At 38.1% G+C, this 18361-nt stretch overlaps 1 protein-coding gene across 1 annotated transcript in view; it reads right to left on the bottom strand.

The window, feature by feature from the left end:
- CPNE4 (copine 4) overlaps window positions 1-18361 on the bottom strand; it is a gene marked incomplete at its 3' end in the record, with an annotated part of 178407 nt that overhangs the window by 52239 nt on the left and 107807 nt on the right. Inside the window, exon 7 of the mRNA XM_084213077.1 lies at window positions 1529-1627. Coding sequence (XP_084069203.1) covers window positions 1529-1627 — 99 coding nt within the window. The remainder of the gene's footprint in view (window positions 1-1528; window positions 1628-18361) is intronic.

Genomic DNA, 18361 nt, shown 5'->3' with positions numbered 1-18361 from the left:
TGCAAGAGTAAGATTCAGGCACTTAAACCATAGGGCAAAATTAAAACATTTTGGGACAGCACTCTGATTCTGCAGTGACAATGTAGAACAAGAACTGACAAATGGCTGCATTAACTTCTTATGCCTCTGAAAGAGCAATCATCCTTTTTGCTAGCTGAGGATGAAAAAAAGCATACTATTTCTCCATCATAATAAAGAATACATCTTTTATCCTGCAGAGCCAATCCTGGCATTCTGGACTACAAGGCTCTTGTTTTGGCCAACAAGCTGTCCCCTGGGAAGGACCATGATGTGGTTTTAAGACATTTACATTGAAAATACACACCCTTTACCACTCTCACACAGGTATTTAGGTACCTGAGACAGGTACCTGAGACACAGATATTTGTATACAAATTTGGAATGTTGTCACATCACTGGCCTGGTTAATGTTATTCATTCTGGGATTTGTTTACCTCCTTATTTCCACACAAATTTTGTTTGATAAAAGTTTTGATCCTCTGACTTGATTTGAGAGAGCAAACAGGGTTTCATTTACACTCAGGTTGTGTTCAGAAGTTATTATAATGGACTAATATATGACTGATGCCTATCAGCAGTGAAACTTTAGTGTATTCCAAGAACTTCAACAGAAAACATCTAGAAGAGCCACAAATGTTTCTTGACCTATGGCACAGACTGACTGCTTACCACTTATCAAACACCTGACCCTGTGTTAGATTTTTGCTAACACATTATAAACAGAACCTTAATAAAAAGCCCAGATAAAGCTTATTAGGCATTTGTGTTTGGGGTTGAGATTGCAACAACAGTGGAACAATGAATTCAAATTATCTGCAGGATCAACGTTTTTAACTCCCCCTCAGAGAATTTATCAAAACTAACACCTTTAGAAGTAAGTAATAATAGAAAATTACAATTTCTGGAATTAGACATGCCAAATCACTTATCATATTAAGTAATTACTATCAACTGCAATTTGAAAAGATCAGGCTGACATAAAGAAGTGAAATTATTGATAAGCTAACAATTTAATTTTCCCTTATGGCTGTAAATCATGAAATACTTAGAAAAACAATTAGTTTCATCATGATGGGTTCTAATTAAAGCTGGCAACAATGAATGCAGCACATGAGAAATGGAGAAAGATGAAGAATGACCCTCACCCAACAGAGGCCTTTAGGCTAGCAGGGAAATGCTTTGAGGAGCATTTGCTTTGCAGCACAGCACCTCATGGAAACCCTGTGCTTGGGCTCAAAGGAAATAAATCTTAGCAGAAAGAAATGCCTGTGGAAAGGGAACTAGAAAAAAACCTTAAAGTATTTCAGGCATGAACATACAGGAGCAAATGCTTTTCTACATTTTCAGATAGCTGTGCCCAGGTAACAGTAAAACCTGTGGGAGAGATCAACACAACTAAATTCTGGGAAATGATGAAGCAATGCCACCTGCTTTATGACAGGATTGTCTGGGGAACGCTGCTCTACAAAGATTACATACTGAGATTGCTCAGGGGGCTTCCACTTACCTGCCTTCCCTCCATGGCTCCTCGCATTTCCTTGAAAGTCGAGCTAAACTCTCCAATGAAGTCATGCTTTCCATTGGAATCCCAGTCCCAAACTATGCACTGGGGAGACAAAGAGGAACAGAACAAATGAGCACATTTTTCCTCAGACAGAAAAGAGATTTTATTGAAAAACACTGCAGGAGAAAATATGATGTACACTGGGTGGAGTGTTTTATCTAAAACAAAATCACAAGACATATTAAAACCCTATTCTTGTTCTAATCAAAATAAAATGGCAAGTGGAATATCAACACAGCTTGCTGCTGATAGTTCTGTGTTATGGAGTTTGCCTAATGAAGCATATATTTCAGAAGGAAAGGATTTCTTGTCTGCATCATTTTTCTAGGTGTGAAAATACAGGATTATGTGTATTTGCATATTCATGGTCAAATGGTGTCCCAACTTACCTTGTTGTTGTGCTTTACAAATACAAATTAATATTCAAAACCCTGTTTGCCTTGGGCAAACATTACTTTTCTCATTTTACAGTCAGTGAAGGTGAGACAATAGTTACAGACATCATTTTTTGAATTACACACATCAGTGTTTGGTGCCCATATCTTGGCTGTTTCCCAGTGTTGCTCAACAGTGACTATACAAACCAAACCTCACTGGTAGTCTTGCCTAAATTCATGCATAAGGATGAATATCTCAATGAGTTTAGCTTTGAGAATTTTATTTTACAGATTTTTCTAAATACAGCTCAGCTAGCCAAGACAGAAGCACATAGCAATAACTACATGCTTTGCTAAATTGTAATTTTAAAACTGCTCCAAGGACAACAAAGGGACTCACAGCTTTAAAGAACAAAATCCCAAATTCAGCCTCATGTTCTCTCTAGATAAAGGTCACATGCACTGACTGAATCAGGAGGCCTTTACTGAAAATGTCCTGCTAAAAAATACCTTTTAGAGTTTTTTTAAAAGCAGAAATGTGTCCAAGCCATCTGCCCTGTCACATGAGGAGCACACTGCTTCAGATGGCTCTGAGGATAACAACAGTGGGTTTTATCTGCCTCCTTTGTCTCAAAGAGGCTCAGTACTTTTGACCCAGCACTGGTGGTCAGACAACACAAGAGGAAGAGCAAGGTTTGCCCCTCAAAGACCCCACAAGCCAATTGAAGTTAGCTTGGTCCAAAGGGGTACTGAGTTCATTCAGAAGGAAACTGAAATCATTGGATGTCCACTGGATTTTGAGTTTTAAATATTTTTTTTAAAAAAGCACTTTATTAAAACAGACTTCCCTGTCTACCAGTTATGCTTTCTAACCAGCCCGAATAATCCAGTCAAAGCTGGTAGGTGGACATTCCCTTTTGAGGGTGTGGAAAAGACTCTAAAAAGCTTGAGATTTGGACCATCCTATCACCTCCTCACCTCCTATTTTAACTGCCTTATTTTTTTCTCTTTTTAAATGCAGGAATCCCAGACTAGATGATCTCCATATATGTGAAAATATTTTACTCTAAGACTTGGGGATACTTTTTTTAGCAGCTTTGACATTTAGGGGGTGGGTAGATGGAAAAAAGGGGAAGTTCCTGCATGTGTTTGTTTATAGGCTAAATTTCATACAAGAGCAATCAAATGAAAGTGGGTTTCTGCTTCTGATAGTGGTAAGAGTGCCTGGAAAAAAAACAGACACAGTATTTTCAACACTAACAGTCAGAGTATTTGTTTGGATTAAATCTTCCCTAAAAATGACTCACTATTTCTTATCAACAGGAATTTTTAGATAAGCTGGTAACAAGAAATAAATTCAAGAAAAACTAGTTGAATTTACAAAAAAAATCCTGAAACTGATTTTGTTTCATCGAGCTTGAAAATTTCATTTTTTTTTGTGAAATTTTTTGATAATATAAAAGGCTTATTTTGTATTGAAATTACTTTATAAATATTCAAAATAGAATGGATTTCACAGGTGAAGCATGACTTAAAATTATTTTTTTCTGTAATGGTTGCAAAAGCTATTCAAGAACTTAAAAGTAATACTAAATAAAAAGATTTGTCAAAATGCCATAGTAAATTGCTATAAATCTGCAAAAAGTGTAGTTTTAGCAATGCTGGGAACTTTGAAAACAATGTTTCTGAAAAAGTTATGATTTCACAAAGAAAAGGAAAAAAAGAACCCTTATTATGAAATTATCCAACCAGATTTCCTTTCCAGGTTCTGTCTTTAAACTCAATTGGAGCATAAATACAAGAACAGACCCAAGGTTATCAGAGTCCTCCAGGAAAAGGTACTTTGAAAAATTTCTATTAGGGAGCAGACTCTTACAGAGAGGGAAAAGCTCTGAGTGCTTATTTGTGGTTAGAACTTTGAGCAGAGAGGAGCAAAGTTAGATTACATATGAAATGTCCACTCAACAGGGATCCAACTGCTTTTTCTTTCAAGCTGGAGGTTTTCTAACTTTAGTTTTCAGAAAGCCAGATGGTACTTTAATCTTCATATTGGCTTAATGGAAAAGGCAAACAATTGCAGTATTATCTCAGTGCCATTTGTTCAATTACAGCTAAGGGAGAAAGGGGATTCCTGCATGTACATCCATTATGACTTCTTTTTTTCCCCCCAAGTTTCACATCTGGCTTTAGAAATTAATTGCTACTGTCTGAAAAACATGTTGTACACAGTAATGATCCTGCATTTCAAATGTATGTGAAAAGCATTTCTGAAACATAGAAATAATGCGGTCCAGACATTTTTATAAAAACCCACTCAGACAGATCAAATAAGCAGGGAAGGATCTTTGCAAATAATCCATAATCAGGTAAAGGCCACGGATGATTTTTTCCCTGTGAAATACTTTAAAGGGTTTTTTGGTCTTCAAATCAAATCCTCCACAATGTAAATCATACTTTACCTTTAGGCAAACCTTAATGTGTTCTTTGGGTCTCTGCTCCTGGAGGTTGCTTAAGCAGATGATTAACAGTATACCTACACTCTATTAAAAGTCTCATTAACCTAAGGAGGCTTTCCACACACTTACTTTGAATGCTGGTAAATCAATGTTCAGATAACAGGTGAAAGAATTCAGTCTCCTACCCACAGTTTACAAGCTCAAATACAGGGAATAAAAACCTCTGCTAATGCTGCATGGTGATGGAATAGCACTGCCTGGAATTATGGAGAACATCTTTCCAGTCAGTGCTATTCCATATGCTGCATGATCCTATCTTCCTCAAAATACCCACTGAGTGCAGGGAGAGGGAACCCTGTGCTGTCCTTAATGGAGCTAACCAGTAGACTGAGTTAAAATGACATCAGAGGATCCACATCTTCATTTATTCATCTTTTCTTTTAAATAGTGCAAAATGAAAGATTTCTGTCCAGGCTGAAATTGAATCTTTCACTAGAGAAAGGTCCATTTTAAAAATAAAAAGATATCTCAGGTGCATGCTGATGGAAATTTTCCCTGGTTTAATTTTAAATTTTTTACCAAGATTAGATTTTGCCAATACTCTCACTACAAAGGGCATTTAAGAAAGATTGTATTGGCACTGGAGCTACAACAGCACAGGATTCTCTGGCTGATTTTCCTAATGCTTCCCAGAAGACAACAGCTAGATTAATCTTGCTACCTCTGCATGAGCAAGAACTCACTTCCATGATTTCTGATTTTATTGAGACTTTTCCCAAGTGTTGATACTAGAGCCAACAAAATTCCAGTACAATTGTCATAAAATCATTCTTCCCATAGTCATCATCCCAGCTAGCTTTAACTACAAGAACTAAGTAAGAGAAAAGTCTGGCTACAGTAAGCATGTGCTTGTGTGTCTGCAGATACTGAGGTTATTTTCCCTATACAGCTTCTGAGAAATGCTTAAAGTGACTTGTCCCCATTCAATTTTCACAATGAGAGAACTATTACATACAGCACCTTTGGGTATGGGCAATGGAGAAATGTGGAACTTAACAGTGCAATTTATGAACAAGCCCCAAACATGCTCTGAAGGTTAGTTTCTAAAATACTGGCAGTGAGTCTCCTGACTAAATCCTATCAGGAAGCAGCTGACAGCCAGACCGTGGAAATGTACTTCTTGAAAATAATCCATTCAAGTTTCCCTCAGCTAGCCAGACACTTCAGATTATAGCATGCACCAAGCCAGTTAAAAACCTGAAAATTTCCCGTCTTGCCAGCCTGAGTTTCTCCAGCTCTGTGTGTGTACGTTCAAAGTCCAGCTATGAAATGTTAGCGTGGCTTGTGCTGGTACTGCCTTGCCACTTGGCTGGAGAGGAAGAGTGTTAGACAGCCCTCCTGACAACCTAAGAGCTCACTTCACTTAAACACTTGGATAACTCGTGACCAAAAGATACTGGCTTGGCTGGGAGAGAAACCCAAATCCTTGGCTCACTCTCCAGCTGCTCCATGCCAGCAGAAGTGCCAGACAGACAGAAAGGGAGCAGCTTCCAGCAGTCACAGTCAAGTCCCTTGAATAGGAGACTCCCTACCCTGATCTGGCTCTGATCTAGTTCATCTGTCGCATCAAAAAGGAGACTTTTCTCTGTGTTTTTACTTCAGTATGAGTCCCCTGTCACTCAATAAGGGGTGGAAGGGATACCTTTCAAGGAAGAGAACTCTGTCCATTAATTCCCTGTCGTGCCTAGCTACATGTTAGGGTAATACTACTGAACAAAGTGGCTAAAATTCTGAACAGAAACTGCCTTGGATGGCTCTTCCTTGCATTTCTGTGAAACAAGACATGTTGTGGCTGGGCAAGAAGGAGAATGCTCACTGTTGGATTTGAATGGAATGAATTACAGCCCAGTAAGTCCTAAAATTTTTACCAATTAACACTGAACTAAAATAACACCACAATAATTTTTATAGGTAGACTATATAACACTATGTTTCAAAGAAACAAGGTCATAACACCAGTGACCTGCTCTACTTCTTGCAGCCCTCTGAACTGCAGGAGGTATGTGGTGGTAAAGGCTACAAACAACTGCTTCTTTGGTTCAACCTCTAGTATGAGTGAAAACTTAAAAAAAACAATCCTAACCAAACAGAAACCCAAACACACACACAAAACACCCCCCAAAAATGCCCAAGCTGCCACCCCACACCCCCCTCCTCCCCTCAAACCCCTCAAGGTGGAAAAAAATCTCAGAAGAAAAATTACTTGATTATCAAAATGATCTTTCTGGAACAGTCTGTCTCTCATCAGGGTTATTACTACTTGATAACAAAGGAAATGTCCTACTCTACTTCCCTAAATTATCCATACCCGTCTTGGAATACTTAAAAAAATACATTTTTTGTAGGAAGAACTTTTATCCACTACTTACCCATTCTCCCCACTTGGGTATCAGAAGAACTACGTAAAACCTCCAGCATAAAACACTTCAAGTTATCCTGTTTGTCTAGTTGTGATGTTCCAAAGGCAAATTCTACATTATAAACATCACAGTACAGAAATTTGGTGTTTTCTGATGTATATGAAGTACTCCACTCTTTTCTCCATCCAAGTTGGTCATCACAATTTTATCTTTTCCATAGTTGGGCTTCTCCAGAAAGTGAAAATAAACTTTTAAAGTCTCATTTCCAATTTCCACTGAAGTTGGCTTCCAGTGAGAATAGAGTGAAGCAACTGAAATGAACCAATGTTTCTTGCAAGTCTCTCACTGGCTGAAATAAAACCTGCTTCAGAGCACTGTAGATAAAATATTTTAATTTTTTCTTCTCAGAGAGATTAGCTCAATTCTTCAAACTAAAGTACTCAAAACCCCTGAACTAATGGAGGAAAAAGAGTTCATACATTATGCTGTTAGAATACAGAATTCTGTTAAGCTGAAGTAGAAGCAAATTTCAAAGTCTTCTTCTTGACTGCAGAGCCCCATTTTTTTTGAAAACCACATCTTCTGTTCTTCTGAGCCAGAATGGACTGACACCAGTTCAGTCCACCAGCACAGCTGAGTTTGCTCCTTAATCATTAGGTGAAATACTGCTCCACTGCAGGCAATGAGACTTTTCATATCATCTTCAACTAAGTGCCAAGGTTTCATTAACACCTTTGTGCCTCCTGTACATAGATGGTGGCAACTGAGATGTTAAAAGTTTATAGTGTTTATATAGTGTTCTACTGGACTCGGGTCCTTTGCCTGTTGGACAAGGACACTTGAGACACAAACCTCATTGATAGCTTCTTTTTGGTTAGTGGCAAGAGATTCTGCACTGCCTTTGACATGCTGCAGTAATTATAGCAGCTAAGACAGACCAAAAACACAAAGAAAATAATCTGGCTGTGCAGATAAACACATGGGAAGTTTGATTTTAAAATTATTTGCCTGGAGAGAAGAGTGAAGGAAAGGAGAATTCTTATTTTCCTACAAAACGAGGCAGGTACTCTGACTCAAAATCGAAGTGAGTGAGTCATTTTTGTTGACAGCTGTGACATGATACCTGCCTGAGTCTACTTCAGTTCTTGAAAAGTAAAAGCAGAGACCATTTACAGAAGCACTTTCACTGAACCAGCCTCTCTACACCAGCACTAGAGGTTTAAGTACATCAGCAGTGGCTCAGCAATGACAGGAATCCTCACAGTGTGATGCTGCCCTTTCTTGACAGCTCACAGCATGTAAGGATCATCAGGGTCATTTCAAAACCAATTACTTAAAACCACAGCTTGTTGATTACCCTTATTTGTATTACAAGGGTGCCTAGGAGCCTCAAACACAGATCTTTCAGTGCTGACTAATGAAGCCCACAGATATTTCTCTGAAACAGAGAAATATGCCACAATAAGTTGAATTATGTCAGGGAGAACTCATAACTGGATTTTCAGTGACTCTCTAGGTTTTTCATGGTGAAAAGATAAATAAGCTTCTACTTAACAGTCACAGCTAGGTTTATGCAACAACATCCTCAGTATATTTACAAGCAATCATACAGGAACTAAACAGGTTCAGCATGGACACAAATGCATGCACACTTCCATTTCTGCAGATGAGACCTAACATACAGATCTGTGTAGTTGTATTACACTTTCTTTATATTCAGGACTTCCATGTTAATAACAGTTTTTTGAGTATGTCCATCTAAAAACACCCCTAGCAACTTAATATGCAAGGCAAGTTTTTAGTATCCTGCTTTTGGTCATGAAGACTTAATTGTCCAACAATTAAGAGAGCAGGCTGGATCTCTTTTTGAGTAAGTATAAAATGGTAACCTTCCATGGGAAACAACGAGATTTGGGGTTTTGAGACTGTCTTTGGCCTTGTAGTCCACAACATAATGTGCAACATTTTTTTTTCAATTATGATAAACAAGTAGCGAAATGTAGCAAGAGCAAAAACTTCTGCAAATACTCCCCTGAGGCTCCTGTTGTGAGATTATCGATATGCCTCCTGTAGTTTTCTCTATGCATACCCCTTCTTCTAGCCTGCAATCTGTTCTGTCCTTATGCAAAAGAATATTTCTAAACTCTTGTGAGAGATGATAAACTAGTGTACTGACCCAGCAGTGCCTCCTCCCATTAGATGTATCTAAGATTTCTGCTCATCAAATTTACAAACAATACCCTACATAGCAAAGCAGGGCATTACTCATTGGCAGGCCTCTCTGGGTTACCTTTTGGAGAAGCTGAAAGCACAGCAGAGAAATTCACCATAATTCATATCTGCATATCTGAAAGCTCTCAGACAGAACAAAATTCTATCCAGTTCCCACTATCTACTTTCAGTTCCTAAAAAAAGCTTGTTAGCTTTATCTTGCCCTCTGAAAAGCAGCAGATAAAAATCAGCCATTGCCTTGTATGTCAAGCAGGAAAGGAAGATGGTGATACTTGGCACAAAGAGTACAAAATGCTCTTCCACACCAGAGCAGCATCAACCCGTCCCCAAACACCAGTTGTAATAATGATGAGTGTTCACAGAAAACAACTGATTACACTGTTTGTTCTGTTGTCAGTCAGTGGGGGACTTGATGGCACATCTTTTGGATATCATTACAAAAGAATGTTTAAACATTCAGGCAAACAGGTTTAATGGCCCTGAACTGGCCACACCATTCAGGGGATGATAACACAGTGGAGGTGGGTCTTCCCAATTATGGGTAAGTTCTAAAATGAAGACCATTACAGATTTCAAACATAGAAAGTTTTTAGTTTAAAGTGGAGAAGAAATCAATTGAGAAACATGAAGCAATTCTAAATGTTTATTAAAGTAATATTCTAAACCATGTTTCCAATGGAAAACCAAGAGATATAGGTAGAGACAGGCCATTATAACAGAAATGGCTAAAGTAACCTGAGGGATCCATGTTAAAGGTTAAACCTAAGCTTAATTTAAGGGTAAAGGTCAGAGAATAAAGGTCACAGTTCCTTATCTCAGAGTCACATATTTGATTTTTTAAGTCCTTGTGAAATTACTAATGAATACTTTGCACTTCTTTTAGCAGTCATCTCCACATGTGAAGGGCCTCATTTCTGGGCTGGGTTTTTTTTCCTGTTTGGTTTATTTACCTTTTTTTTTTGTTTGTTTGTTTTTTGCTTTTCTCATGTTCTGAGCTTCAGTCAGTGCTTTCACAGAGATGCACTGATGCTTCAAGGTGACTCCTCCATACAACACCTTGCAATTCGTGCACAGAACACACAGTTAGAAACAAAACCACCAGGACTTTTCAGCACTGTTTTAGTTTTCTGTCCAGAGTTTTATTTTATTTCCTATGCTGTGTTTAGTGTTAAATTCGTCTCCCTGCACCGAAACAATCTCCATGAAGAATCTAAATCCCTGCAAAGCCACAAGCACGCAAGCCAATGTATTATCAAAGATTTCCAGTAAAGAGTCAAATTAAGGTCATGACATGATGTCTGGATCTTCCAAAAACATCATGGATTAGATAAAGAGAAGACATTTTGCTGTTTCTTGGAAGCTCGTGAACCTGCCAAAACTGTGAAATGGCAACAGTTGACAAATGTAGTATTTTTTTATCACTGCTCACGTTTTTGTGGGATTTTTGTACAGAAAAATTTAATAAGCTGGTTTTTTGTTTTGTTCTTGTACTGAGTAGAAAATAACATTTTAACAGAGTACATTAGAATACCTATTTAAATTTATGCAGACTTCCTTTCCTGTTTGTATTTCCCTTGCATGCATTCAAGTATTTAATAAGTGTTCTCCATAATTACGAGTTCTTAGTAGCTGCTCTATATTTTCCAGGTTTTTCTCTTTCCCTAACAATGGATGTGACACTTGGTACAAACCAGCAAGTTGTATGGTGGGGTGGGAATGTGAGGGTGAGCATCCTGGGAAAGCTGGCAGAGGAGCAGCTTTTGCTCTTGCTTTTGCCTATCAGGTTTGTTTCCAACATCTCAGGGAGAAATGGGCTGAAAACCTGAAGTGCTCAGCATCCTGGTTACCCTACATGATGGGAAACCTGAGGGTGGGGCCATATATGGATACAGCAGTCTCTTCTGTAAGAATATTTTATAAGGATAGAGGCATGGAAGGAAGGGAGAAAAACAGTGGCAGAAAATTTGCTGTGGAAAATAGAACCACTGAGGTTTCCACATGGGCGAAATGATCTAGAAATCAGATGAAAGCTTGAGCCTAATGAGGTAATTGAGTGCTTTGCTGTAGCATCTAGGGAGGCCAGATTCTTCCCCTATGAAGAAGATGAGGCACTGTGAAATATGCATACATACTATAATGTAACATATTATAATTCTATATTAATGACATAATATAGAATTATTTTATCAAATATGATATATAGAACATTATATATATTATATGTATACATATAATATATAAATGTATATGCACATATACACATACATGTATATATACATAAAACATGCATTCTATAATACACATTATAGAATATATAGGCATTCCAAATAAACAATTAAAATAGTATTTTAAACTTGCCTTGTATGAGCCCTTGCTTTTTAGGAGTCCCTGCTTTTTATCAAGGAAACATGATGTTGTTTAAAGACTGACTCATACGGAAACTCAGCTACATACATTGGAGCTGAAAGAAGGAATCTGACAGCTTTCTGTAGAGCGTAACAATATTACCAGGACACAAATAGTCTGCTGCACACAGAGTGCTCCAGAAAAAAGTTGCCTTAAATCACTACTGTGATTTTCTTTTGCCAAATATACAAAGCAAAGCATGCACAAACAGTAATTAATTTGATTAATTTTGTCTCCCTTCCTCTTCTGAACCATCTAAAAACAGATGATGATTTTTTTGTGAAATTATATCTTTATTTTGAAGAGTTTCTATGCTTATCCTGTTTCTAACTCAAAAGCAATATGTTCTGACTTAAGCAAAGGTTTGAAGTTTGGTATTAAACAACCTCAAAAAAGTTCTGACATATCCACAACACAGCACAATGAAGAGCCCAAAATGCCCAGAATCACTGATGAGAAGCCCAATATTAAGATTTTCAGGAAGGAAATACTCATTCAAATTCTGTTTCTTGGCATGTTTTCCAGTGACAATAAGAGGTGATGTTGTTTAATACCAGGTTTATTTTTGGGATTTCTCTTTTTCCATTGCATAATCAGATTTCTAACAGATATATGGCAGTTTTGAAAATAAACCTGTATCTAACCACCTTTCTTTCCTTCAAAATACGCAAAGAAAGTGATACATGGCTATCATCAGTGGCATTTGAATAAGGTGGCAGAGATACACCTTCATCCTAGCCCAAAAAGACAGGATTTTGGCAAAAGATACCAGTGAAGACAGACTCACTTTATTTGGGTGAATCCTTAGGTAACAGGGTTACAGGGTGGGCTCTTCAGCTCAGGGAAAACCCTCTACGCAGAGGATGGGACAGAAGCTGGCTGCAAAAATTTTCTGCTGCAACTCCAAGTGCTGCTGCTGCTGCATCTGTGATGTGCCAGAATACTTTTTTTTCAAAGGACAAGAGAGCTGACCCTGTTTCCTGGCCTGATTCCAGCAGAAGCAATTAAATTTCTGCCATCTCAACAGCCCCTGCAGTTCAGGCTGGCACAGAGTTATTTGCTGCTTCCTGCCCCAAGGTGTCGCCGAGCACTGATGCCAGCTCGGGAGGAGGTGCCAGAGTCAATTCTGGAATGGGCTGCCCAGCAGCAGCGTGTGAAGCCTTGCTCATGTGCAAGATTTGGCAATTACTGTGTTGGAAGCACCTAGGATCATCACTGCTTGTTGTTCCACCATCATCTCTCGGCAGCTGAAGAAAATCTAGCTCGTTTTGTTATTGAAAATTGCAAACTGTTGAAGAGCAACTTAAAAACCATATAGTTCCATGGCATAACAGCATAGAAGCAGAGAAGGATAAAATGAAAACATTTGTACATATCCACCCATATTAAGTTTCCTCCTCTGCGTTTCAAATCTGTTCTCAGGGTTTCCAGGAGCAATGAGAATAAATCAAAGAAAGTGTCTGATTCCATGAGAAATTCCTGTAAAGATAAACCCCATGCATTTCAGTATGCCTGCTCTCAAGTTACAGCTACCCACTAACACACCCCAGACTGAAGAACACAAAAAAAAAAAAATAGGGTTACCATACTCGTCTATTTTATAGCATGTAAACCCAGCAAACAGTTTTGGAAAAAAGCAGCAATGCCTCTTTCCTGGGTTTAGCAGAGGGCTCCTGTGTTTTGAAGATGCCAAGAAATGCTGCATTTTGGAAAAGCAAGAACTTCCCTAAGAGTGGAACTGGCACTCTAAACCCAGACTTTCAATAGCTGATCTCTGTGTTTGCACTCCAAATAAGTGGTAGGAAGTAGCAGTGCTCAGCTGTGTAAGTATCTTCTCTGAATATGCAATCAGGATTGCATAAACTACAAAATTATACCAAAAAATAACTGAAGGTGAATAAAAAGAGCTCTGGTTAAAACTGAGCTGGCAATTCATTCCCTAATGTTAACATTATGTCAGATTAATGTGCAATTTCCTTTGCATTTGGGAAAATCACGGAGGTGCGGACACGCTCTCATTACTCTGCTAGGTGAATTACGGAGCTGTCATTAAAATAATTACCAATGGAAGAAGAAGTGGAATCAAACATTTACTTCAATGTAATTATAAACCCTATTTCCTACTAATGTGGGTAATTTATCTCACTACTATTAAAGGGAGTAGAGTAAAACATGTGCCTGTATCAATGCCCTATTAAACAATGATCACATATCAGTGAAAGAGAGACCCTACACAGAGCAGACTATTCAGGCAGAAAGAAGTGGTTATTCCCTCTGCTCTGCAGACAGTCTCTGAAGACTACCCACAAGGAAAAGTAATTGAAAAAAAGATGCAAGTCATAAATACCTTAGTTCATCCTATGAAACAACTGCAACTGGAACTAAATGGATTTTCTAGTATTTTCTCTATTTCACCATGTTTATTTTCCCAAACAGTGTGGTATGTTTGCCCATTGTCTCTGCACAGGTTGCTACTTCTTATTTTCATTTATTTAGGTAAAGCACAAATGCACTCTATTTTTAACAACTATGAAAAGGTGGAAGAAAAACTTATGAAACCCATGTCAAAATCCACATATTAAAAGTAATAATAATAAAGAATTCATAGCAGAACACTTGGTAGATGGGCATTCTTCCATATTAGGAAATAGGTTTCCCTATAAAACAGGAGAAGAGAAAACTAAATAGATCAGAAAGACACAAGAGTACTACACTAATCAGTTAATCATTCAGATTTTACACTGCTAATAAAAAAACATCTCCCAGATTCAAACTCAGTTTACAGGGTATGAGCTTTCTTTGTTGGTGATGTGTGCACAGGGACTGATATTTGCAATGAGGGGTCTCAGCAGATCCCAGAGCACTTGGCATCATAAAGAGCTACAGAGAATAGTGTACTGAGCTTTACTGGATGCCTCTGACAAGGCACCAGTGCAAAGATTACTGGTGTAGTGACTACATTTCCAAGGAAAATAGCAATAAGTTTAAGGTCTTATTATGGTAGCTGAAATAAAGCATTTTTTCTTAAAATGCAGTGCCTTCTACAAATAACTGATGATTGCTATCCTTCCAATTTCTGTGTTTTTCAGTGCTTTATTACTGCGAGCCACATTATCTCAAACCACTTGTATAAGGCTCTGGACTGCAGGTGGCACCATTATGTCATTATGAAATGAAACAACATTATTCCTGAGACAGGTAGGCAGAGCAGAGTGCTTTAACCTAATTAGGGACGTACTCCAGGGTGAATATGAGGTATGCAATCTAATACTAGTCCTATATACATATAGGAAAAACAATTCTCTCTAAGGTGAAGATTAGGAGGTATCATCTGATGCACACTGTCAACATTAGCTGAAGTAAATGGAGCTGTATAATTTACACCAGCTGAGAATGTCCCACTGACCTTCAATGGCCTTTGGATAGGGCCCTCAGAAGGAACACTCGAGGGAAAAACCCGAAACTGCAAGCATAGTAGTGTGAGAACTCTATCTTCAAAGCAGCTGCTCAGGAGTAAAGCATACTGCAGTTAATTCTGATATGCATTGGATGAAATGAAGAGCAGATATAACGATGGAAAAACCAACCTCTGATATTTTCAGGAACGTTACTGGAATGGAAAAGGTTGCTTACATGCTCCTGAGGAAATTTTATAAATTTTATACTCAAAAAGGAGTAAGCAGTGTACCAGGAACCCATCTGGTACACATCTCCCATCCTCCTAGAAGTTAACTCTGTCCTATGAACAGATAGCAAGAAGTTTCTGGTGGATCTAGCAGGAAGCCAGAGATTGGCTTCACAGAGCTACTTAAAAAGAGAAGGAACTCTGCAGTCAGAAAAGACTTTTCTTTGCCATTCACATGCATACACAGAAATATTTCCAATTAGTGATGACTCTGCTGTGCACAAAGACACTGATTCCCAGAAGACTTCTGCTGAGCACTCAAAAGATGTACCTCTTGCTGGCAAGGAGATCAGCAACGTGTAGAGCCCACAAAAGCACTCACTTCCACCGGCATGTCAGCAATTCACTGCATTGCCTTTCTGCAGTACCATGGGGAAGAGATTTTAAGTCAGTAATAGCTGTCAATCTCCCTGTAAACCAGTCCCCACCTACCAGTTGGATCAGTCATTCCAAAGCCACACAAACTGTCCCTGGTAGACCTCCTCTGGATGCAGAAAAAGTGTTTTTGCTTAGCAGTCAGTCAGTTCACAGTCAAGATACTGTTGGTGAGGCTGAGAAGTCAGTGGGGATTCACAAGTGGAAAGATGAAATCAAGGGTAGAATCTCTCAGGAAATACAGAGAGAAATTGGTAAATAACTTTTCATATGAATAGGCCTGAGAATACTCAAGGCTCAGAGAAATCTGTATTCCAGGAAATCTAACATTATTTAGGATAGAACTTTCTTCAATATATGTCATACACTTTGCTTTCTGACTGCTCACAGAGTACTGTTAGGCTTAATTCCAATAGTGTATAAAGAGTTGGCATGGTCATTAATGGAGATTCAAATTATTGAAAACGGTCTTGGACTTGAAAGTGGATTTGCTCAATTTTTGAAACCATAATTTGATTTTAGTATTGCACCGTGCAAATGCAAGCTTGCACTCGCTGACATTTGAACATAGATGTTAACTTGTTACACATCATTAAATTCTCATCATTATACTGCTGCATTTAGTTGGGAAATACAGGTACAAAATGCCTCATATTCTGAAAACTACCTGTATGTACCTAAGCACAAAGCTCAGTGTCTGGAACTCCTAGAATAATTTTGGGCCAGGAGTTAATTTCTGTGGATTTGTTTCACTCATCTGTTAAAACAAAGTACCAATAATCAGGCTGGCTAGGTACTTTTTCCAGATATGTTAATGAGGGCACCAAGCAAGACCTGTTGCTCCTCTTAAAGGGATTAATTTTTATTAAGACTTGTTGTATTCTCATGCTATATCGTTCTATTTCCTGTCCTTAGACAACAGCCTGGATATCCTGCATATCTCTAAGATCCTGCCTGCTACACCTGTCCCAGTAAATAAGAAACTCTTTTCTAATGAGAGCATGGGAAAGATGTTTTTCTCTCCCTGGAGGTTTTTCAGAAAACTCCCTCCTCCTGTATCAGGAGAAACCCAAGACTGTTAATATTTCTTTTAGGAATCAAGAGAAGGAGTAGAAGATAGTATTTCTGGCCTGTGGATAAGGGCCTTTTTCATTTTGACTCTTGCTCCATCATTTTCCCCACTTTTTAGGCATGGGCTTTATCCACTGTTATAGAAACTTTACAGGCTTCTGCTCTGTGCTTCTCTCTTGTTCTTCTCTGTTGAAGCTGCTTTGTTTTGCATAAATCTTTAAATATTTATTAAGGCAAGGTTTTGAACCTGAGCTTCCCACATCAAAGAGAAGCATTTAAATATCATATGATGGCATCAGCCTTTCTCTTGTTCACTCCCTCCATTTTAATTATACAATGTGGATCTGCTTCAACAGAAAAGACTGGGAAAGCCAGCTTGCAATTAGTCAATAGGTGAATGACTTGTATTCAAATGGCTTCTCCACATCTCAGCCAGATGCTGCTCTGGGCTGGGGATTCTTGCAGTGCTAATTGCTTCCTCCCTTTCTTTCTCTCAGTTATTCCAACCAGAATTTCCCATCCTGCTTAAAATATTTCTCAAGGAAAACTTTTGTCAAAATAGGAGTTTTTCCATGAATTTCCAGATGCAGTTAAATCAATCTTTTCTGGAAAAATTCTCTTAACCTATGGAAAACATTTATTGATGGTTAGCAGCCATCAATCCTAACAGCAGCCTAACATCACGAGTGTAAGGCACAAGTGGCAATGAGCCCTGGTTCTACCACTGATGAAATCTCAGTCTTGCTGTTTGTGCACACATTTGCACTCTTCCCATCCACTGGAACTAGGAAAAATGTGGACTTAAGGTGCAGAACTGCTTGGCTGCATAATCTGAGTGACAGTGTCCCTGCATTAAACTAGAAATTTGCTGCAACTTGTCCCAGGTATTGTAACATTTTGAACTTGACCTCCCGGAAGTTTAGTCAAATATAGTTATACTGACTATATCTCAGCTGATATATAAAACTGAGTCATTTTATATATGAAATAATTTCAGAACCTGATCATAAGGTAAGCAATAGTATTTAAAAATGTTATGCTTTTGTTTTAGTTCTATAACTTGCTGAGATCGAATTCATTTTTTTGGACAAGGGTGCTTTGCAGTGTTACCTGAGTTAGAGACAGGGTTTAGGTTTCACTTTCTCTAGTTCTCCTCAGGCTGGTCATATAGTTATAAACCAGCTCCAACTTCACATGTATACAAAATAATTCATTGTAGGGTGTTTCAAAATCTTTCAAAGGAATGCTCTGAATAAATGCTCAATATTAAAACTATGAAGTAAATGTGTTATGAAAAGATTTGTTAGTTCCACACATTGGAACTGTCAAATAAAGAAATACATTGAATGAATGCACAAGAAAGTAGGAAAGAAGAGGAATGGCTTCTTTCAGTGGTTATAACTATAATCTTCCATTCACTTACAGAAAAATGGCTATTTTTTAATTATCACAACATACTAGCAAGAGTTACAAAAACTGAATGCAGTTAACATAATTCTCTTCAAGAGGTGTGCTCTTCACTGTGTTAGAAGATCCTGTCTTTCAGAAGAACTGAAAGATACCATAGGAATTGATCAAATGTGGCAACCAACTGGCCTCTACCAGGAAATATGATCTCTGCTTCTGTTTTGTAAAATTTAACAAGTCAGTCAATTTAATAGACAGTTGAGTTCAGAGGGAGCCTAGATGTATATCTAGACAAAATAATAAAGTTGAGATACAGAACTAACTTCACAAATAAAAACTTTTCATTG

This window comes from Fringilla coelebs (assembly GCF_963513975.1).
Source record: "Fringilla coelebs genome assembly, chromosome: 1".
NCBI lineage: Eukaryota > Metazoa > Chordata > Aves > Passeriformes > Fringillidae > Fringilla > Fringilla coelebs.
The sequence above is the reverse complement of the archived record's forward strand: the minus strand, read 5'-3'. Positions and strand labels throughout refer to the sequence as shown.